The sequence below is a fragment of the Schistocerca piceifrons genome, chromosome 4 (assembly GCF_021461385.2).
Source record: "Schistocerca piceifrons isolate TAMUIC-IGC-003096 chromosome 4, iqSchPice1.1, whole genome shotgun sequence".
In the NCBI taxonomy this organism is placed as follows: domain Eukaryota; kingdom Metazoa; phylum Arthropoda; class Insecta; order Orthoptera; family Acrididae; genus Schistocerca; species Schistocerca piceifrons.
The window spans coordinates 418,893,095-418,916,291 of NC_060141.1; the positions used below are offsets into that span (position 1 = coordinate 418,893,095).

General features: G+C 42.4%; 1 protein-coding gene across 3 annotated transcripts in view; it reads right to left on the minus strand.

Annotated features, from left to right (window-relative positions):
- Positions 1–23,197, minus strand: part of LOC124795017 — a 237,859-nt gene that overhangs the window by 44,121 nt on the left and 170,541 nt on the right. For all 3 annotated transcript variants that reach the window (XR_007016637.1, XM_047258782.1, XM_047258781.1), the window contains one exon: positions 4,125–4,260. Coding sequence is in view for 2 of the 3 variants with exons in the window: in XM_047258782.1 (XP_047114738.1) it covers positions 4,125–4,260 (136 nt within the window). In the remaining variant the exon portion in view is untranslated. The remainder of the gene's footprint in view (positions 1–4,124; positions 4,261–23,197) is intronic.

Consider the following 23,197-nt stretch of genomic DNA (forward strand, 5'->3'; position numbering starts at 1 on the left):
AGCCAAGTTCTGCCAACAGGCAATTATCTTGCTGCACAACATGTCGCACCCAGAGGTTAGAACCATAACAAACATGGTGAAGTAAGTGTTCATCTGGTCGCATATGGATAGGGTTTACAATCAATTTGTATGACAATGTGTGGCCAGTCAATGCAATAAAATTAGCAGAAGTGTGAGGTCACCCATGGGAAGCTTCATACCTCCAAATCTATGGTTTAAACACATCCATAAAGATCTTGTAAAACCTCTCCTGCTGTCACAAGGAAACAGTTACAATCTCACAGTTATCTCCTGTTATACTCACTGGCATGAATTGTTCCGGATAACTGATAAAAACATTGAAACTGTCAAGACCTGATTCTTTTGTGGGTGGATTACCTATTTTACATACTCCTGCGGATCACAGTGGAGCAGAGGAAACAGTTTGAATCTTATCTTTTCAAAGCACTCACTGTCCAGTGGCAAATGTTTTAATTGAATGTATGCACCAACAGCTCAAAGCATCATTGTGATGCCATGATTCACAATGGTGGACAGGGATGCCATCTAGTTCTTAGGTCTACGCATGTCCCTGAAAGAAGACCTCCAAGAAACTACAGTGGAGCTCATGTATGGTCAACCTATATGCCTTCCAGGTGAGTTCTTCATCAATGTACAAAATGAATCCATTGACCCGCCTGAGTTAGTGAATAACCTATGCACACAAGTGTGACAGCTACGTCCAATGCCATTAAAGGATCAACCAAACTCTCACCTGTTCATGTTTGATTAGCTACATGACTGTCACTAGATTTTAATGTCACTTGATGCAATGCGCAAGATGCTGTAGCCACCCATGATAGACCACATCCTGTAGTTAGCAGGCATGACGAAACATTCACCATAGAAGTGATGGGCACACTGATGGCCATCAATGTCAACAGACTTAAGCCATCATTTCATGCCACCACCACAGATCATGACCCTGCTGCACTCATCAAGGACATGACAAGCACATCCGCCACCCCAATGTGCAATGGGCATCAGAGCCCACCATCACGAAACCAGCAGTAACCAGTAAGTGACCTGTTGGTGCACAATCCGGATGACGCATCGAGTTCTACAAGAAGTATCAGTGACCAGTGACACTACGGGGAGGGGGGGAGGGAGTAGTGAAGTATATGCAGGGTAAGGTACAGTAAGTGTTTAAGGTGTAGCACTACTTGCAAGTGAAGGTTCCATGCAAATGAAGGTTCTGTGCAAGATCATCTTTGTTCTTCCTGATATATTATTCTGTTGTTTTGTTTGCTCTGTCACTTGAATGTCATTTTGTGTTATAGGTTATTTTAAAGCTAATAAAGTGATTTTTTCAAACCTGAAACACACATAATAATACAACATAGTAACAAATACAATTCACTTATTTTATGGTGTAAAAATAAGGTAAAGAATAATACAAAACATTAACTTGTTATGAAACAAAATTGCTTCATAACCTTCCTATTACACAACAAAGATTTTTTTTAAAGTATGTATAGTACTATCACCTGGCAGCCCCTGTGTCGCTCTTTTGATTCCCATTCTCTTTCTGTATGATGCAAGTTCTCACTTTAAGTTGATAGATATTGCAGATGCATTGAAATTGGGGATAAGCAATTGCCTGTTGTGTCCTTTGTGAGGGGTACAAACACGCTCTGATCTACTGGTATTATGACGAAGTTCACTGAACCTCTATACCTTCTGTAATGTAAGTGACCTGATGAAATGGAGAGTTTATATGATAGCCACTGCCTCTGCAGGAAACAAATACATGTTTTTAAGGGAGGGAGTATGAGATCAGAACAAAAGAAGGAACTCACTCTTAAGGCTGCCACATTTATATGGGTGTCATGAATAAGTTGTTATGTCTGATTATCAGGTTTGTGACACGGATGGATGCTTCAGGAAGAGAGCACCTGAGACTCAGAAATTTCAGTGTGCTGTCTTATCTGGTAAATTGGGTAGTGAGGAAGCATTCATGTTAAGTAGTGATCACGATTCAGCACTATTGTTTTTGATCAAAAGGGAAACAATGATTTGCCTAAAAGGAGCTCCTGCAGGTCTGCTAATTTCTTACCAGACGTGGGGTCCAGAATTTGAATTCTCTGCAACATAAATCTGTTTGCCTGCTTCTGGCACTGAATATGGATATTATCAGATTGCTGGGTAGGCAGTTCATACACAACTAACACGCAGACAATACTAGAGTCACACTGTGAAGTTGTCGCAAAAAATGAATCACTATCTGTTTTTAACTCTAAATGTGATTCTCTTGGTTCCACAGACTGAGCACTGTTGCAGTAGCATGCTTTTTGAATGTTAAATGTCATGGTATGACAGTTTCCTTTCTATAATATTGCCTGCAGGTTATTTCACCTTCTACAGCTCTCCAATGTATTCGTTACAGATTTCAGCTTTCCCTTCTTTGGTAAGTACTGCCTTCCCATCTGAGCTCTTGATGTTCATGTAGCTGTTTCTCTTTTCTCCAATGTCTCTTTAATTTCCTTATTGGAAGAAACTATCTTTCTTCTAGTTATGTACGCTACTACAGCCTTGGATTTGTTAAGCCATTTTACATTTTCTGTCGCCCTCATTTTTCAGACATCTGTACTCTCTTTTGCCTGCTTCATTTGCCATTTGCTACATTTTTATATTTTCTTCTTTTGCCAAATAAATTCAGTATCTACTGCGTTATCCAAGGATTTTTTAAGAGGCTTTGTTTTTTATCTTTTTTCTCCTCAGCTGCCTTCAGTATGTTATGTCTCAAAGCTACCCATTCATCTTCTATTGTATTCCTTTCCCAGATTTCAGTCAAATGTTTCCTAATGTTCCCTCTGAAATTGCCAACAATCACTATAAATATACATAATTCTTAAACCATGTGTTATTGCTGATTAAACTGTGCTCCATGCAAAATTCTACCAGGCAGCTTCCAATCTCATCTCATCTCCCCCCCCCCCCCCCCTCCCCCCCAACCTGGTCAACTTTCTCCTAATACTTTTCCTTCTCTTCCTTTTCCTGCTATTCTAGTCCCTCACAACAATTAAATTTTCATCTCCCATAGATAACTGAATAATTTCTTTTACTTACTCACACATTATTTCTACATCTTCGCTATCTGCAGAGTTAGATGGCATATAAACTGGTACTACTGTGGTGGGTGTCAACTTCAGGCCTATCACACATTCTGTACCCACTAAATGAATTATTAACACTTCAATCCACTGTCTCATTGTCACAGTTGTCCCTCTCCACATTACTCCAAATATCAAATCACCTACTCATCCCTAAACCTGCTTGATTATAGCAGCATTTCCATGGCTTTATCAATCTATTTAATGTTTGATTAGAGTGTCTTTGTTAATATCAAGGCTCCCACCATATTTCATCAGTGTAAAAATATAATTAAACAATGGAAAATCCAGAATTGTATGTAACAATACTATGAAAAGGAAAGTTGCTACTCACCTTATAGCAGAGATGCTGAGTCGCAGATAGGCGCAACAAAAATAAGCTTTTGGCCAACAAGGCCTTCGTCAAAAATAGACGACACACACACACACACACACACACACACACACACACACACACACACACACACACACACGAGATCACGCAAATGCAACTCCTCACACACGTGACTGCAGTCTCTGGCAACTGAAGCCACACTCATATATTTCCCACATCAACAATTGTTCATGTGGTAAAACTGAATATTTCACTATCATCTGCATAGAAGATGAGCAAAAATACACTTCAGCACTTTCAAGGTAAATAAATTTTCTTCCTACATACAAATGCATCCAGCACTGAAGTATATGTACTAAAATTTTATTTCACATATACAAAATGAAATAAAGGTTTCCTGAAGAACGTGACTCTTGATTTATACTGATCAACTGCAGCAGTAACAGAATGCCGTGGCCATTAGGCAACTGGTTTGCTTAAAGACTATGGAAACACTGTTCACTATTATAGCAGTTTTGCTCCTTGTCCGAATAGGATCAAGGAGGAAATGGAAAACGCATCTTCCTTACACTCACTGTAAACAAAGTATTCAGTATTTTGACTATTACAAGAAGGTAACAACAGATTAAGCAACTCACTGCACCACCCTCGGACCCTGTTGTTGAACGACTGTGCAATGAATGACTGGAGGATGAATCTGTAGAAGAGCTGCTTTTACGAGATGCAAAATTTGCTGGGTCTAGTGTTGGAGGAAACAGCTCATGCTCTCCCCACCTGCCAAACAGAGACAAAATCATTGTTCTAAGCATATTTTGATATGAATTGAAGCAAATAAACTACATTATTATTTTTACTGTGTTACATGATTTAAAGTATCATTAAATTTTTAAACAGAATAAATATGTAAAGTATACTTCAATTATATTTACTTCATTACACCACCAGAAGTTAAGTTATATTATACAATTAATAAATGTAGAAATTTTGAAATGTGTTGATATAGAGGGTGATTATAATTAAAGTTAAACTTTCAAACCGGTGTAGAAATAACATCACTGATTGGAATAATGTCAAATTGCAACGGAATATTATCAGAGAAGGGAGAAAACATATGGCAGAAGAAAAATAAATAGTTACAAAATGTAGCAATAGATGGAGCTGTAAGCATCATAATTTAATAGTGGTCAATTAAAAATGACAAATGAATCATACAACACTGCTTAAAGTGTACATTTGATGTTAAACAAACTGTACTACTCAGTGTGCATGAGTGTACAGATGTGATACTGTTAGTTACGCTAGTCCATCCACCACAGCAAGGTCATATCACACTGGATGGGAAAAATTGGTTTTTAATTCTCCTGAGCCCAAAAACCGCATAAAAAGCATCAATCACATCAGTTTTTAATTGTCCTGAGGCCAAACACCACATAATAAGCAACAATCACATCAGTTTTTACTTGGCCTGAGGCCAAAAACCGCATAAAAAGCATCAATCAAAATCAAATCGGACTTTTAATTTCTGTGAGACTGGTGCAAAACATGTTCAGTATGTTGTCCACCATTTTCTGCAACATGTTGAAATCAAGAATCAGCATGTTACACAACTGATCGAAGTGTTTCTGGGGTCACATTCAGAATGTGTTGTGCAATGAGTGCCTTCACTGCAGCTAAGATTGTATTCGGAACACTGAACACAACATCTATCAGATAGCCCCACAGCCAGAAGTCAGACAGATTAAGGTCAGTTGATTGGGACACCCGAGCTGTAGTGAAACGGCGCCTGATAATTCTAGTATTTCTGAAATGGCGCTTCAGCAGCTGCTAAACTGCATTTGCAATGTGCGGTGGTGTGCCATCTTGCATAAAAATTATCCAATCCATACACCGATATTGTTGGAGAGCTGGAATGACGTGGTTGCACAAAAGACACTTATATTGCTTACCAGTGATGCTACACGTGACAGGACCAGAAGCACCTGTCTCTTCAAAAATAAGGCCTTATGATAAATGATGCCTTAAACCTGCACCACACAGCAATCTTTTCTGGATGAAGTCGTACTGGTTGATTTGCATGTGGATTTTCTATTGCCCATGTTCAAAAATTCTGTGTTTTGTCATATCCTGTTAGATGGAAGTAGGCTTCGTCTCTGCACAAAATCTTCCAAGGCCAATCATTGTTCATTTCCATGCGAGCAAGAAATTCTAAAGCAAAGGTGTCTCTTGCTGGCAGGTCAACAGGAAGCAACTCGTGTACATGGATAATTTTGAATGGATAGCAAAGGAGGATGTTTCATAGGATTTTATGCACCATGCTCAAGGGGATGTCCAATGTTCAGGCAATTCTCCGTGCACTACATGTTTCCACTCATCTCCTCCTGCATTGCTGTGGCCACTGCATCCAGTGACGGCGTATGAATTTGTTTCATCCCTCTAGCAGGTTGCACACCAAAACAACCCGTTGTTTCAGATTTCCAAATTATTTTCTCCAGACCCACGGCAGTCATCGGACCAACACCTTTTCCAAACTTTTCAGTGTCCAGAACTTCTGCAGAGCGATGTGTGCACAATCATCATTCTTGTAATACAGCTTTACAAGCAGAGCGTGATCCTGCATTGAGACAGTCATGGCGAACGTCACAGACGCTAAAGGAGGAAAAGCCGTATACCCAGCGTATTTATACCAACTCCAGTGGGTCATGTGCAAGACAGGTGTTTTCATTTACGTATTATGACATATACAGTGCCATCTATTGATCAATTTTCACACTATTTTTTTTTTCTTCTGCCATTGGTTTTCACCTTTCTCCAATAATATTCCATTGCAATTTGAGGTTGTAACAGAAATAACTATCCTGCAGAAAAGAATATCTTAAGAACTGCCAACAAGTAAGTTAAAAGAGATGATAATATTACAAACATTTTTGATTAATATTATTGGTGTTGGGTGAAACCCCAGGGTACCAATCAAATAAGCAATGTCGAATCTACGCCAAGACATTAATCTCTTTTAGATATAATATATCAGTGGAAAGAATTTATACAACAACTGTTATGCAACATTAAAGCATGGTTTCTCAAAGACCTCAAAATTTTAGAATTTACTAGTCACGATGCATAGGAATCAAAATTAGGATGCCTCCTCCAATTTCATGGAGTCTTTGAATAAAACCAATGAATTTTTGAATGTCACTGGCCACTTAGGATCAGTGTTGTCCCACTACGTGTGTTGAGAATGGTGAGTTGCCACTTAAGCTCTCTCTGCATATCTCTTTGGTGAAATAAGCATACAAAAATTACTCTGTTCCAAATGTAGCTGCATGCCATACCATTGCTCTTCTATACTCCTAACAACTTTTCTTCAACGGTTACCAGTAAGCAATGAGTCAATTTTGGATCCTTATCAGAGGGCTACCATTTAGAAGTATGAATATGTAACAGACTAAGAGAGTTTGATGTTCCATGACAACACTTTAGCCAAGACTCACTACGACTTCTTACAGGACACAGAGTTGTTCTCAAACAGATGATTAAGAAAGAAAAGTGTCCTCAAAGAGGTGCTCTGCTCTGTATTTCCTTGCACACAGATTGAAAGTAGACAACACATGCAGATTGAAACAAGGGGTTCCCTTGGCTGTTCAGTCAATTCCTCTTACAATATACTGAAAATTTGTGTTCCTAATTAATTCACATTATTTAGTGTTATATTTTAAAGAATCCTGAATGTGCTGAGCCAGATGTGGTGTGACTATGGAAATAAATATTTCATCATCTCCAATTTTAACTCTGCCCTGCATGTGGCATGACCGATACACCAGGTTGCTGTATATTTAAGCTGATATTGCAGCTGCAGTAGTCTGCAGGCTTGCAGTTTTGAAGAGTGTTTCATTCCCCTGCTATCTGTCTCTGTCATCTCATTGTTAACACAGTCATCCATCACTGTGAAAACAGATTGGCCACAAGTGATTAATGAAAACTTTGTAGACTGTGAAAGTAATTTTCTACTTATGGGCTTCTAGTACTTCCAGTAGCCCTAATGGGAACAGTTATCATCATGTATCTCTATATAGGGCACTGCCAACTTATACCTGTCATTTTTCACCAATATAGAAGACTAGCCACTTGTAATGCTTGTGGCATATGGATCAATTTATGTTCTATTTCAATAATGTGTCTTGTATTCTATCAAGAGGAAAATTACATACATAAATTGTGACCTACTCTTTATTTCATATTGCAATGGGCTGAGTGTGCTGTCCAGTTAAAGATATCTGTGTGTTGTTGGATCTTTCCCTGATCTTTCAATGGGGAAGTTTTAATATCTTTTAGAGTGGTTGCTTCATTCATGTCTACTGATCAAGACAGAGAAATCCATCATGCATCATCTGATGCAGTATTATAGGCAAGAGAAAGAGAAAAAGAGAGAGAGAGAGAGAGAGAGAGAGAGAGAGAGAGAGAGAGAGAGGGGGGGGGGGGGGAGGGGAGGGGGGGGCTGTTATTGTATACAAGGATATGAAGAAGAGAAAGAGGAAAGAGAGTACTGTTCTACTGGTAGATTAAAAGCTACAGGTTAAAATTAAGGTGGAAGTAAAAAAGTTAAGTATAAGGAAACAGATGCTAATAGTTAGAGGGGAATGATTACCAGTGAATGAAAAAAAAAAATAGTGGACTACAAGAGTAGAAAAGTCTAAAACAAACTTTGAAGGAAATAAATCACACTATTTGAGAAATGACGAGGAGAGAATCTGTGACAATAAACAAAAATTTGGAAGCAGTAATGTATAGTTAAGAACACGCGCATCAATGGAAAAGATGTGTACGTATTTTTTTGTTGTTAAGGAAAGTGAAAGGTGACACAAGAAACTGACATGTGCCACAGTACTGGTGTAAATCTCTCCAGCAGCCTCCCTCCAAAAGCCTACATGCAAGATTCAGTAAGTATGGATATGGCCTATTGATAGTGCAATTTCAGGCAGTGCCTACAGACAGGCAGATGATTTGTTGCAACGTATTGGTGGATGAAGTAACTGAAAATTATGTACAAGATCTGGGGACTGGAGCAGATAAAACAGATGAGAACATAACAAGAATATCAATATTAAAATAGTTGTTTGTTGAATATGATATTGTCTCGTCTCATGTTGAGCTGGTGACACAAGTTGAAATGTATTTCCATGTTGAACAGAATAGCAGAAACCCTTCAGAGAGAGAAATTACTTCCATCCAGAGAATTATTGACAGTGATTAGGCAGTTTGGTATTTAATTTCTTTTGCTTATTTTTAACTGATGTTCTGCAAAGATATGCTTGTTCAGTTAAGTACATTTGGGAGTGGTAGCATAAATTCAGGAGAAGCTCTTGTAGAGTTTCTCCAAAAAGAGGGAAAAAGAAAACAAGCTGTAATTGACCATTTAGTTGTTTCTGGTTGTCTTTTTGTTGTAAGAGTCTTTCACAGTGGCATTCATGGGAAAAAATCTTGGTTTACATGAGCTATTCATAAATGTAGTATGTAAGATGACTGCAGGTATAGTTACATAAGTATGAACTTTACACAAGCTATAGTTGAACATTAGTTTTTCTGTTGCTGTTTTTGGACATCACCAAGATGTGATTCAGAATAACAATGAAAAATGTATTTACTAACTCTTTTGGAACGGCTGAAAGTGAGTTATGTTGCAAGATATCCTCCAAATGGAAATTATAAGAATGAAATACAAATTAATCATTTTACCCATCTACTTATCTGATAGTAATACATTTATTAACTCTTGTCTGACAAGCTCAGTATTTATTATGGCAAAACAAAAAACAAAATACAAAATCATAATGATGATAATGTATATACTGTTTAGACCAGAGTTGTAAATATACTCTCAAGTTTCACCTCTACATGGAGTTAGCCTATTTGATCTCACTTCAGTTTGCAGAGTGTGGAGGGGTTATTCACTTGAATCCAGGAGTAAGCAGACTCTGTGTTGTGTGCTGTGTGGACATCTTTCGGCTGAGAGCTCTTGCAGCATTCAGATTCAATACACAGAATGGAGTGGCAGAAGTTTTTTGAGACAGCTGGAAGGAAGTACAATCTGGAATTGGAAATATTTCAAATGGGAAGTGACAGCCATTTGACCAACTGTTTTCCAGGTTTCAAACCTGAGAATATTGTTCATCCAAAAGGGGTGGGGCGGGAGAGCCGGGGGTGGGGCGGGATATCCGGGGGTGGGGCGGGAGAGCCGAGGGTGGGCGGGTGAGCCGAGGGTGGGGTGGGAGGGAGAGGGGGAGAGACAGGGAGAGAGGGGGAGACAGGGGGAGAGACAGAGAGAGAGGGGGGAGATGGAGGAGCGTGAAGAGTGATAGTGGCGGGAGAGAGGAGGGAGAAAGACAGGGGAGGGTGAGGAGGAGGGGTGAGCGAGAGATAGGGGAGGGTGAGGAGGAGGGGTGAGCGAGAGATAGGGGAGGGTGAGGAGGAGGGGTGAGAGAGAGATAGGGGAGGGTGAGGAGGAGGGTTGAGCGAGAGATAGGGAAGGGTGAGAAGGAGGGAGGGAGGGGAGAGAGAGAGAGAGAGACAGGGAAGGGTGAGAAGGAGGGACTGTGTGTGTGTGTGTGTGTGTGTGTGTGTGTGTGTGTGTGTGTGTGTGTGTGTGGGAGGGAGGGGTGAGAGAGACACAGAGGAGGGTGAGAAGGAGTGAGGGGTGAGATACGGGAGAGGGTGAGAAGGAGTGAGGGGTGAGAGACAGGAGAGGGTGAGAAGGAGTGAGGGGTGAGAGACAGGAGAGGGTGAGAAGGAGGGAGGGGAGAGAGATGGGGAAGGGAGGGATGGGGAGAGAGACAGGGGAGGGAGGGAGGGAGAAAGATGGGGGAGGGAGAAAGATGGAGGAGGGAGGGGGGGAGAGAGATGGGGGAGGGAGGGGGAGAGAGACAGGGGAGGGAGGGAAGGAGGGAGGTGGAGAGAGATGGGGGAGGGAGGGAAGGAGGGAGGGGGAGAGAGATGGGGGAGGGAGGGAAGGAGGGAGGGGGAGAGAGACGGGGGAGAGAGGGAGGGGGAGAGAGATGGGGGAAGGAGGGAGGGGTGGAGAGACTGGGGAGGGAGGGTGAGAGAAACAGGGTGAGGGAGGGAAGGAGGGAGAGACAGGGGAGGGAGGGTGAGAGAAACAGGGTGAGGGAGGGAAGGAGGGAGGGGGGAGAGAGGGGGGAGAGACTGGGGAGGGAGGGGGAGGGAGGGGGAGGGAGGGTGAGAGAAACTGGGTGAGGGATGGAAGGAGGGGGGGGGTAGGGAGGGGGAGGGAAGGGAGGATGGAGGGGGGAGATGGGGGAGGGAGGGAAGGAGGGAGGGGGAGAGATGGGGGAGGGAGGGAAAGAGGGTGGGTGAGAGAGACAAGACTGGGTGAGAGAGAGAAGACGGGGTGCGTGGGAAGGAGGAAGGGGAGAGAGACGGCGGGTGGGAAGGAGGAAGGGGAGAGAGACGGCGGGTGGGAAGGGGGGAGGGGGAGAGTGAGGGGGGGGGGAGAGGGAGAGGGAGAGGGAGAGAGAGAGAGAGAGAGAGAGAGAGAGAGAGAGAGAGAGAGAGAGAGAGAGAGAGAGAGAGAGAGAGAGAGATCGCGCATAAGGGAGGGAGGGGGGGGGAGAGAGAGAGATAGCACATATGGGAGGGAGGGGAGGGGGGAGACAGAGAGAGAGAGAGAGAGAGAGAGAGAGAGAGAGAGAGAGAGAGAGAGAGAGAGAGAGAGAGAGAGAGAGAGCATATGAGAGGGAGAGGAAGGGAGGGAGGGAGAGGGAGAGAGAGAGAGAGAGAGAGAGAGAGAGAGAGAGAGAGAGATAGCATATGGGAGGAAGAGAGAGATAGCATATGGGAGGAAGAGAGAGAGAGAGAGAGAGAGAGAGAGAGTGGAGGGGAGAGATTCAGTTGCAGTAGATCTGTTTGAACCCTTTGCAAATGCATCAGCAGGACTGACTTCCATTTTCAATGTACTCGAATGTTGGTCAACATACATGTGACTGTATACATTGATAGTGGCAAATGCTAAAACTGTCTCCCATTGTTTGGAAGATAATTATTTTACTGACTTTAATGTATCCAGTGGACTTTTATTGTACAACTGTAGTCAACTGAAAATTGTGTATTTTAATCAAGGGTTACAAAAACAGAATATTGAACATATAATGATTTAAAAATGAGTCAACTGTGTTGTTCATACTTCTTGAGTAGGCACATCTGATGGATTGAAACATATCTGATGGATTGAAATTCTATGCGAATTTGAAAAATTTCTATGCAAAATGCCTAATTTAAGTACTTGAATGGCACCATTGGAAATCGTATGAAAGAAAGTAGTTGGATTGCTGCTACCTGTACTGTTGAATGGCCTATTACACACAGAGCAGCACTGCAAATACTGCACACAACCCACAGAAATAATTTCAGAATTAATTCTGAGAACAGTTGGATAAATTATAATGAAATGACCAATGAGCCCATATTCCACATTGGACACGGTATGATAATTGAAACCCATGATCACACCTAAAAAATAAATGAAGATGTGCTTAAGTTCTTTCATTTTTTTGAAGGGCATTGGAAAGTAATCTAGATTCACCATCCTAAAGCATTATTGTTGAAATGTTCTTTATAGCAAATGTAATTAAAGGATTGTATATTACCGACATTTGGATGAGGAGATATTGAGAACTTCAGTAGAAGAACTTGGTTTGGAAAGCAAGCACACTTGAACCACTAGCAGAATAATAACAACTGCATAATTTTTTTGTACTTTTGTTGGAGACTATGTCTGCATTGCTCTTGCCATGTGAATTTTCTATGTCCTGACTAGCCACTTCACTTCTGAATTTGATATTGGGTGGAAATGAATGGTCCTCTGGTGGGATATTCCATTTCTCTGACAGAATTTTTCAAACTCAGATGATACAAACTGAGGGCCAGATTGATACAATTGTGTGGGATGCTTCCTCTACTGTGAACATATTTGCTAGGACCAAGATTGTTGCAAGAGTAATTTTGACAACTAGCCACAAATGAGAAATTGTAGACGCTATCCTCAAGCCACTGCCACACTGCTCTTTTTAACAGTCTGGCACAAGCAACATGAACCCTCTTCTGTGGGTGCTCTAGTTTCAGCCACGAGGGGAAATGCTGCACAAGGCCCACCTGCTTCTGGGCACATGAGTGATAAGAGTGCACTGTTCTTTTGATTTTCCCATTTATGTCTGGTCATTATATGTCTCACCACACTAATGACTTCATTCAAATAATGCCCTAGTGTGACTGGTGGAGTAACCATAAAATTCTTGGCCAGAGCATGGGTGGAAGGATGAGTGGGCATTCTGTTTCTTCCATTTCCAATACAAGCACATCTTCCTTGGCATTCAGACAGTGTCAGAGAGAGAGAAGTAGATGTGATAAGCTAGGTCTGCTCCTTTTGATAACTGCTGTGGGTATTCACATTAACTGAAGGCAGTAGACCGTGCAGCAGCATACCTGGTCTGTGAGTTGGGACACTTCACTTCACGGGCTGTGATGGGGAAATCATCTAATGTTTGAGTAACATATTGTTGTTAAGTTGAAAACGCAGTGCTGCTCATGTATCAAACCATTTTTTTCAGTCCAAGGACACTGCATTTGCATTAGTGTACCAATAGATGGGCTTGCAATGAAGGTCACATTGATTAATGCCCACCTCTGTATTCACTGCACTCTTTTTCAGGAGCTCCGATCGGGAACTAAGCAAGGAAACGAGTAGCTTATGGGGTGTGATTAAATAAAATTTGGTGCAATGTAAGTATATGTGGAATTTCTGAGACACCAGTTGTTCCTTCTCTATCTGAGAATAGTTTATTTGTGCCACTGATAATGTTTTGGTTGCCAGTCAGGGTGGAGATTGTACGTAACTTTTCAACAACATACAAGTCTTTGAGCAGACTGTAGACCACATTAAACTAATACTCGTCTGTGTAGTTGGTTTATAAAAGGTGACCTATGTATGTGAGACATGTATGGTGTGAACTTCCCAAAGTGTGTTAATTTTTCTTAGGAATGACTGTAAAGATTTCAGATTTCTGGAGGCAAGCACATTATCTATTGCTTCCACATTCTCAATTGCTGGTTGATGTGTCCTGCTTTACTTAACATACACCCTAAATATCTGAACAGAAAAACCTCCACTTAGACAAATGACAGCATAACTCATTTGATTGAAGTCCATCACAGAGTGCTTGTAGATATTGAAGACATTTGCCTCTCATGTCACTGAGGAATTCCCTGGAGAGTTGTTCGAAGTACATTAGAAATATGGTCATTGCACTCGTAACACTGAAAGGTAACCTATTATACCTACATATCACACAATTTATTTATCATCATTATGAGTTTTTGTTGGGTTTCTACATCTAGTGGTCCTTGCACCATCTCATGCATGCAAACAGAACTGAAGGTGGTCTGCAAAACTGCGGCTGAGCTGAGGACAAACAATTTCTTATATTGTTGACACGATATTTCCATTTGGTTGGAGGGTATGGTATGAGAGAGGAGATTTACATTCTTAATTTGAAATTTGGGTAACAAAAAAGTGTCAAGACCAAAAATTTTAGCAACCACTGATGAAACTATTATTAAAAATATTAGTACTCTACGTACACTATGCAATCAAAAGTATCTGGACACCCCAAAAACATACATTTTTCATGTTAAGTGCATTTTGCTGCCACCTACTGCCAGGTACTTCATATTAGCAACCTCAGTAGTCTAAATGATTAATGGGCTTCCCTCTGACAACCATGCCTCCATCCTTGCTACCCTCCCTGTTTACCTTTCCCTGTTGCTTCATAACCTGGGTTGTGAGTAACTGAATCCACTTTCCCTTCTTCCCTTTTTTCCCCTCTCTCCTCCCTGATGAAGGAACAAAGTTCCGAAAGCTAGGAATGTAAATTTTCAGTTCTGTTTTATGTGTATCTATCGGCTGTACTGAGCTGAGGTAAGTACTGGCCAGCCCCTCTATCTCTTTGTTAGTATTTGTTTCACAACCTCAGTAGTCATCAGACATCATGAGAGAGCAGAATGGGGTGCTCTGCGGAACTCATTGACTTTGAACATGGTCAGGTGATTGGGTGTCACTTGTGTCATATTTCTGTATGTGAGATTTCCACACTCCTAAACATCCCTAGGTCCACTGTTTCTGATGTGATAGTGAAGTGGAAATGTGAAGGGATACATACAGCACAAAAACGTACAGGTCGATCTCGTCTGTTGACTGACAAGAGACCACCAACAGTCGAATAGGGTCATAATGTGTAATAGGCAGACATCTATCAAGACCATAACACAGGAATTCCAAACTAAAACAGCATTCACTGCAAGTACTATGACAGTTAGGCGGGAGGTGAGAAAACTTGGGTTTCATGGTCGAGCAGCTGCTCATAAGCCACACATTGTGCTGGTAAATGCCAAGTGATGCCTCACTTGGTGTAAGGAGCGTAAATGTTGGACGACTGAACAGTGCAAAAACATTGTGTGGTGTGATGAATCATGGTACACAATGTGGCGATCCGATGGCAGGGTGTGGGTATGGTGAACACCCAGTGAACGTCATCTGCCAGTGTGTGTAGTGCCAACAGTAAAATTCGGAGGCGGTGTTATGATGTGGTCGTGTTTTTCATTGAGGGGGCTTGCATCCCTTGTTTTTTGTGTGGCAGTATCACAGTACAGGCCTTCATTGATGTTTTAAGCACCTTCTTGCTTCCTGCAGTTGAAGAGCAATTCGGGGATGGCGGTTGCTCTCTTTCAACACGATCAAGCACCTGTTCACAATGCTCCACCTGTGGCAGAGCCGTTATACTACAGTAACAACCTTGTAATGGACTGGCCTGCACAGAGTCATGACCTGAATCTTATAGAACACCTTTGGGATGTTTTGGAGCACCGACTTTGTGCCAGGTCTCACCGACCGACATCAATACCTCTCCTCAGTGCAGCACTCTGTGAAGAATGGGCTACCATTACCCAAGAAGCCTTCCAGCACTTGGTTGAATGTATGCCTGCGAGAGTCAAAGCTGTCATCAAGGGTAAGAGTGGGCCAAATCCATACTGAATTCCAGCATTACCGATGGAGGGCGCCATGAACTTCTAAGTCATTTTCAACCAGGTGTCTGGATACTTTTGATCACATAGTGCATGTTTTTATACCACAATTTTGCCTTTGAGTGGTGTTGGTTGTTTAATGTTTGAGACCACTTGCTGCTGTGCTGACTGGAGTGGTGGGGAGCCCGGACTACAGTATGAGAACTGTCTGAAAGAAGCTGCATAAATAATCTTGCAGATCTTGATAAGACTCCAAAGTGATGCAAAGATTGGGAACTTGCTTTAAATATTCAGAAATGTAAAAATGTGCACTTAAAAACAATAAATAAATAAATAAATAAATAAAAGTATTCTATGACTATAACATCAATGAGTCACTGCTGGAATCAATCAACTCTTACAAATATCTGGGTGTACAACAACGAAAACAATTAATATTTGACAAAATAATTTAATTGGATGGATACAAAATCTGCTCCCAAGTGGTGGCAGAACACACACACTGGTGTAACACTTTGTAGTGATATGAAATGGAACAATCACATAAGCTCTGTCACTGTTGAAGCAGGTGGTAGACTTTGGCTAATTGGCAGAGCACTGGAGAAGTGTAATCAGCCTGTAAAGGAAATTGCTTACAAATCACTCATGTGAGCCATTCTAGAATATTGCTCAACTGTGTGGGACCTGTGCCGAATATGACTAACAGTGTATAGTGAATGTATACAGGGAAGAGCAGCATGAATGGTCACAGGTTTGTTTGACCTGTGGGAGAGTGTTACAGTGATGCCAAAGAAACTGAACTGGCAGACTCTTGAAGATAAATGTACACTATCTCAAGAAAGTACATTAAGAAAGTTTCAAGTACCTGCTTTAAATGACGACTCTAGGAATATACTACAACTCCCTATGTATCACACACATAGGGATCATGAGGGCAAGATTACAATAATAATAGCATTCACAGAAGCACTCAAACAATCATTCTTCTTGCACTTCATATGTGAATGGAATAGGAAGAAATCCTAATAACTAGTACAATGGGATGTACTCCGTATCATACACTTCATAGTTGTTTGCAGAGTATGTATGTAACTGTAGATGTGTTCACATTGGTAAGCAACACTGTAACACCCCTGTTGACCAAGAATTCCACTTTGTTGGCATTGATGTTCAGATCCTGTATATACTATATTAGACACAGATTTGATACTGTGCACTGGTGTACGGCTGCCATGTGTCCTCTTTTATTAGAAGCAGAGCATACTGCATTCCAGTGATAGCAATATTTGTGGCTATTATTGTTATGAAAGTTGGGACATGAGATGCAGGACATTATGCTACATTTCTTACTCTGAACTTGGTCTGTTTTGATCACCATAGAGGAATGGCACTTAACTGAAGACATACCAGCTGAACAGGATTGATGGTGTACTAAAAACTCTTCAATCTGCTCACCTATCAACACTGAAGCAGTTTTGTAATGACTGGTTCTATACTAACCAAATCTCTATTAATATCACTAAACATTATTGGCTTATTGTTTCATAATGGTGTGTGTACACTGGAGGATGAATTGTAATGATTTGTTGTGCTGAAGATAAGGTTGCTGAATGCTAGCTACTCCAATGTTGTCATTGAACACTTCTTATACAAATGAACCTACCTCAAATGCCTGAGTGATTTTTAGAACATCACAATGGCTTGGATCTGATTTATTTAGTACTTTAGCATGCACTACATGATCCAATATTAAACTTACTACCACATCTCATGTGACAGATTCAGCTTACGATTCTTCACAGGTCTGACATTTGAAGTTGCACTGTTGTCTAAATCCTTGTAGATCATGCTTTTTTTATGGCACTGGTTAAGTTAAAGGCAAGCAGCTACTACCTGCTCTTGGTGCCTATAGTATTTTGGCAATGAACACCATTTATCCAGAAACAATAAACTAAAAAAGCCAGCAAACAGCTGTTGCTTTTCCACTATCTCACTACTACTAAAACAAAGATTAATGTGATCTTGAATAGCTCTTGCCTGCCACTATAGCTCAAAACAGAGGAAAACTTCCCATCTCCCCTTCAATTTATCAAAAGTTGAGAAGGGTGATGGCACTGAAGAAGGTGATGGTGATGTTGCTACTGGAACTTCGTACTGCATCATGAGAAGCTGTAGCATCTGTCGCTGCTGCTGTTATTGTAACAGCATTACATGCTACTGCCACAGCATCAAGAATTGGGGATTCATACTGTCTTGGTTTAGTACACTAGATTTGAATCACCGCCACCACTTTTGTATCCTAGAATATACAAACACTGTCTATTACTCATGCCATAGAGAGCCTTGCAAATTGGAGCTCAGATTCAACTCCACAGTCATTAAGCACTGACTGATTAACTGGAGAATGTAAAGGTTATATATATTCACAGGAGAAGTTTGGAGACAACCGTTTCATAAGCACAACAAAGTCTATCACTGGCAAAGTTAGAGTTGTCCAAAGAGAAATCCAATACAAAATCCAAATATATAGTGAGCAAATATGGCGCATTCTGAGCACCTTCATGTAGTGGAGTGATTTGTTCTGGCACACACTGTAGCACACTTCATCAGTGGCTTGACAGCAGACAGTTTGCCCAGCGTAGTTGGTGTCTGCAGAAGTCTTAGCTGCCTCACATAGCTTCTGCCTCCAAGTGAAATGTCCTAATCCTATCAAAGTCATCACCTAGTGACAGATAAACCATCCCATCATCTTCATCACCGCCAAATGAAAATGCAATACACGGGAGGTTTTTACTGATTAACTGGTAAAAGTCAATTATGTTGAAAGCTCAATACGAGGAGATAATTTGCACAGTGGTGGACCAGAAGTAGGCCGGTAGGTGGCTATACACGCAACACACCCATGATCTGGGTGGATAGTTTTGTAGTACACCAAGCAAGTCTAAAGATGCAAGCACTGGCAGAGGTCGTCACTCTTGGATGCGTGTACAGCCTCTCCGCAGTGCACTCTACTGGCCAGCCAATGGTCTAAAGAGTTGGGCCTGGTCAGCCTTGCTCTCAGTCACATGTTGATTTGACCTATGTTTATCAGACTAGTAGTGCAGCCACCTGTGGCAAGTGTCTCCTTGTACAAGTATTGTAGACATAATAAAGTATTATGTCTGTTATTATCTGTATGTTCTTGTGGTCAGAATACTTTGGCAATGAGTAGGCTTATTTTTTCATGTGGTTAGTTGTGAGGTTGCTTTGGTACTTGCATTGTTTAATTCATAAATTTCGGGCGTATTATAGTATTTGAGAGTTGTAGCATCGCGTTTTAGTGCCTGAATAGTGTAAATTCGCGTAGTCATTTGTCTTCTGTTTTTGTTTTGAATGGCCAGTGTCAGTTGGCCACAGTCAGTGTGCTCCCTGCCGCCGTTGGATAAGCAGCTGCAGCAGCAAGTCGTATACTCCTAGCTCACTCATTTGTTACATAGTTTAATTCTTAATTTCTTTGCATGTTTTTGGTACTTGCATTGTTTAATTCATAAATTTCGGGCATATTATAGTATTTGAGAGTTGTAGCATCACGTTTTAGTACCTGAATAGTTAGTGTAAAATCGCGTAGTCTCCTTCCGCCACCGAGCAGTGTGTCAGCAGTGCGCAAGTAGCAGCATTACTGCATTTACTAGGCAATCTTGTATTTTAATAACCGTTTAAATTTTGTCGATTTGTTTGCACACTCTGTAGATCAGTTCAGATGTTCTTTGCACAACAGTTTTTAGCATGGATAGGGAATGCAACTGCTGTGTTCGGATGCAGGCTGAGTTGGCATCCCTTCGCTCCCAGCTTCAGGCAGTGTTGGCTTCGGTCACACAGCTTGAGGCTGTTGCCAATGGGCATCACTGTGGGGGTCCGGATGGGGGTTTGTCGGGGACGGCCAGCTCATCCCACGCATCCCCCGATCGGATTACAACTGTGGTTGCCCGGGATACTGCCCGCATTGAGGCTGATCCCTCACCTGAGGTCGTCTCAAGGTGTGGCAGGGGGCGAAAGACATTCCGGAGGGCTGAACAGAAGGCCTCTCCAGTTTGTCTGACGAACCGGTTTCAGGCTCTGTCTCAGGCTGATACTGATCTTCGGCCTGACATGGCTGCTTGTCCTGTTCCAGAGGTTGCCCCTCAGTCTGCAAGATCCGGGCGGTAGCAGAGGGTGGGCTTACTGGTAGTTGGGAGCTCCAACGTCAGGTGCGTAATGGGGCCCCTTAGGGAAATGGCAGCAAGAGAGGGGAAGAAAACCAATGTGCACTCCGTGTGCATACCGGGGGGAGTCATTCCAGATGTGGAAAGGGTCTTTCCGGATGCCATGAAGGGTACAGGGTGCACCCATCTGCAGGTGGTCACTCATGTGGGCACCAATGATGTGTGCCGCTATGGATCAGAGGAAATCCTCTCTGGCTTCCGGCGGCTATCTGATTTGGTGAAGACTGCCAGTCTCGCTAGCGGGATGAAAGCAGAGCTCACCATCTGCAGCATCGTCGACAGCACTGACTGTGGACCTTTGGTACAGAGCCGAGTGGAGAGTCTGAATCAGAGGCTGAGACGGTTCTGCGACCATGTGGGCTGCAGATTCCTCGACTTGCGCCACAGGGTGGTGGGGTTTCGGGTTCCGCTGGATACGTCAGGAGTCCACTACACACAACAAGCGGCTACACGGGTAGCACCGATTGTGTGGCGTGGGCTGGGCGGTTTTTTAGGTTAGATGGCCTTGGGCAAGTACAGAAAGGGCAACAGCCTCAACGGGTGCGGGGCAAAGTCAGGACATGCGGGGACCCAGCAGCAATCGGTATTGTAATTGTCAACTGTCGAAGCTGCGTTGCTAAAGTACTGGAACTTCAAGCGCTGATAGAAAGCACCGAAGCTGAAATCGTTATAGGTACAGAAAGCTGCCTGAAGCCAGAGATAAATTCTGCCAAAAAAATGGCTGACATCAAAATAAGTGTCCAAGGAATAGAAAAGCAACTGGAATCACTCAACAGAGGAAAGTCCACTGGACCCGACAGGATACCAATTCGATTCTACACAGAGTACGCGAAAGAACTTGCCCCCCTTCTAACAGCCGTGTACCGCAAGTCTCTAGAGGAACGGAGGGTTCCAAATGATTGGAAAAGAGCACAGGTAGTCCCAGTCGTCAAGAAGGGTCGTCGAGCAGATGCGCAAAACTATAGACCTATATCTCTGACGTCGATCTGTTGTAGAATTTTAGAACATGTTTTTTGCTCGAGTATCATGTCGTTTTTGGAAACCCAGAATCTACTATGTAGGAATCAACATGGATTCCGGAAACAGCGATCGTGTGAGACCCAACTCGCTTTATTTGTTCATGAGACCCAGAAAATATTAGATACAGGCTCCCAAGTAGATGCTATTTTTCTTGACTTCCAGAAGGCGTTCGATACAGTTCCGCACTGTCGCCTGATAAACAAAGTAAGAGCCTACGGAATATCAGACCAGCTGTGTGGCTGGATTGAAGAGTTTTTAGCAAACAGAGCACAGCATGTTGTTATCAATGGAGAGACATCTACAGACGTTAAAGTAACCTCTGGCGTGCCACAGGGGAGTGTTATGGGACCATTGGTTTTCACAATATATATAAATGACCTAGTAGATAGCGTCAAAAGTTCCATGCGGCTTTTCGCGGATGATGCTGTAGTATACAGAGAAGTTGCAGCATTAGAAAATTGTAGCGAAATGCAGGAAGATCTGCAGCGGATAGGCACTTGGTGCAGGGAGTGGCAACTGTCCCTTAACATAGACAAATGTAATCTATTGCGAATACATAGAAAGAAGGATCATTTATTGTATGATTATATGATAGCGGAACAAACACTGGTAGCAGTTACTTCTGTAAAATATCTGGGAGTATGCGTGTGGAACGATTTGAAGTGGAATGATCATATAAAATTAATTGTTGGTAAGGTGGGTACCAGGTTGAGATTCATTGGGAGAGTGCTTAGAAAATGTAGTCCATCAACAAAGGAGGTGGCTTACAAAACACTCGTTCGACCTATACTTGAGTATTGCTCATCAGTGTGGGATCCGTACCAGATCGGGTTGACGGAGGAGATAGAGAAGATCCAAAGAAGAGCGGCGCGTTTCGTCACAGGGTTATTTGGTAACCGTGATAGCGTTACGATGTTTAATAAACTCAAGTGGCAGACTCTGCAAGAGAGGCGCTCTGCATCGCGGTGTAGCTTGCTCGCCAGGTTTCGAGAGGGTGCGTTTCTGGATGAGGTATCGAATATATTGCTTCCCCCTACTTATACCTCCCGAGGAGATCACGAATGTAAAATTAGAGAGATTAGAGCACGCACGGAGGCTTTCAGACAGTCGTTCTTCCCGCAAACCATACGCGACTGGAACAGGAAAGGAAGGTAATGACAGTGGCACGTAAAGTGCCCTCCGCCACACACCATTGGGTGGCTTGCCGAGTATAAATGTAGATGTAGATCTTCTTGTGACATGAAGTCTCTGCTTCAAACGTTGGTGCAACAACACATGGAACTTCTTACGGTCATGTGACAAGTCATGCCAGTGTTGCTCTTTCCCCATTCATCTCCGACAATATTTCTTCCTCCAGTCCTGCCATCTGAGGAGGCAGCAGAAAACTGGGAAGCATATGAACACTGCCTACGACAAAATCTCCATGCCTTCCAAGTTAGGGATGCGTAAGTATTTCATGCACTGTTTTTGCCATGGATTCCACCAGCCTTGTATCATGTGGTGTGGTAGTTGGCCCTGCTGCAGGAACCTTCCTCATTGTCATTTTTTCAGGCCTTTGGCTTTTCAGTCACAGACTACATACAGTTTGTATCTGCCGAAGTCCCCTGTTAGTCACTGGAATCTCTGTGCTCAGAATTTCAGAATATCTTTGTGGGAGGCCTATAGTGGACCACAGATTTTCAAGCCTACATAATGTTGAAGCAGTCAGCCCATCCTAGGCTTTTTCAGGCTCGTGTAAAGCCTGACACTCCCAGTCAGAGGCGGAGATGGACAGGCTCACACCTCTTTGTGTTGCAGTTCTCATTTTCCTCTAGTGAATGGGCCACACCCATTGGCACTGTGAGGAAACCCTCCGGTAAACTGCGACTTTTCACAGCATTATCAAGGTCACCGTGAATTCACAGTTTGTGGACAACACATACTGTTGCCTCATCCAAATCAGCTGTTCACACACTTAGCATGGATAGGGAATGCAACTGCTGTGTTCGGATGCAGGCTGAGTTGGCATCCCTTCGCTCCCAGCTTCTGGCAGTGTTGGCTTCGGTCACACAGCTCCAAACTTGATCTTTCTGAAGCATATTACACGTTACCTTTGGATGTGAAGTCCAAGAGCATCATGGTTTTTAATGTGTCTTTTGGCCTGTAACAATACCAATGATTGATGTTTGGGATGGGAAGTTCCCTGCAATTTTTCAACACTATCCGAAACAGGTCAGGTCCACTATTCTGCACTGTTTCAACTACTGGCACTGGTGTCGCTGGACATTCTATGAGGGAACACCTGCAAAAACTCCTGTCCCTTTACCAAAAACTCTGAGTCGTGGGTCTAGGTTACAATCTGCAGACATCCATTTTTCCAGCCTTCT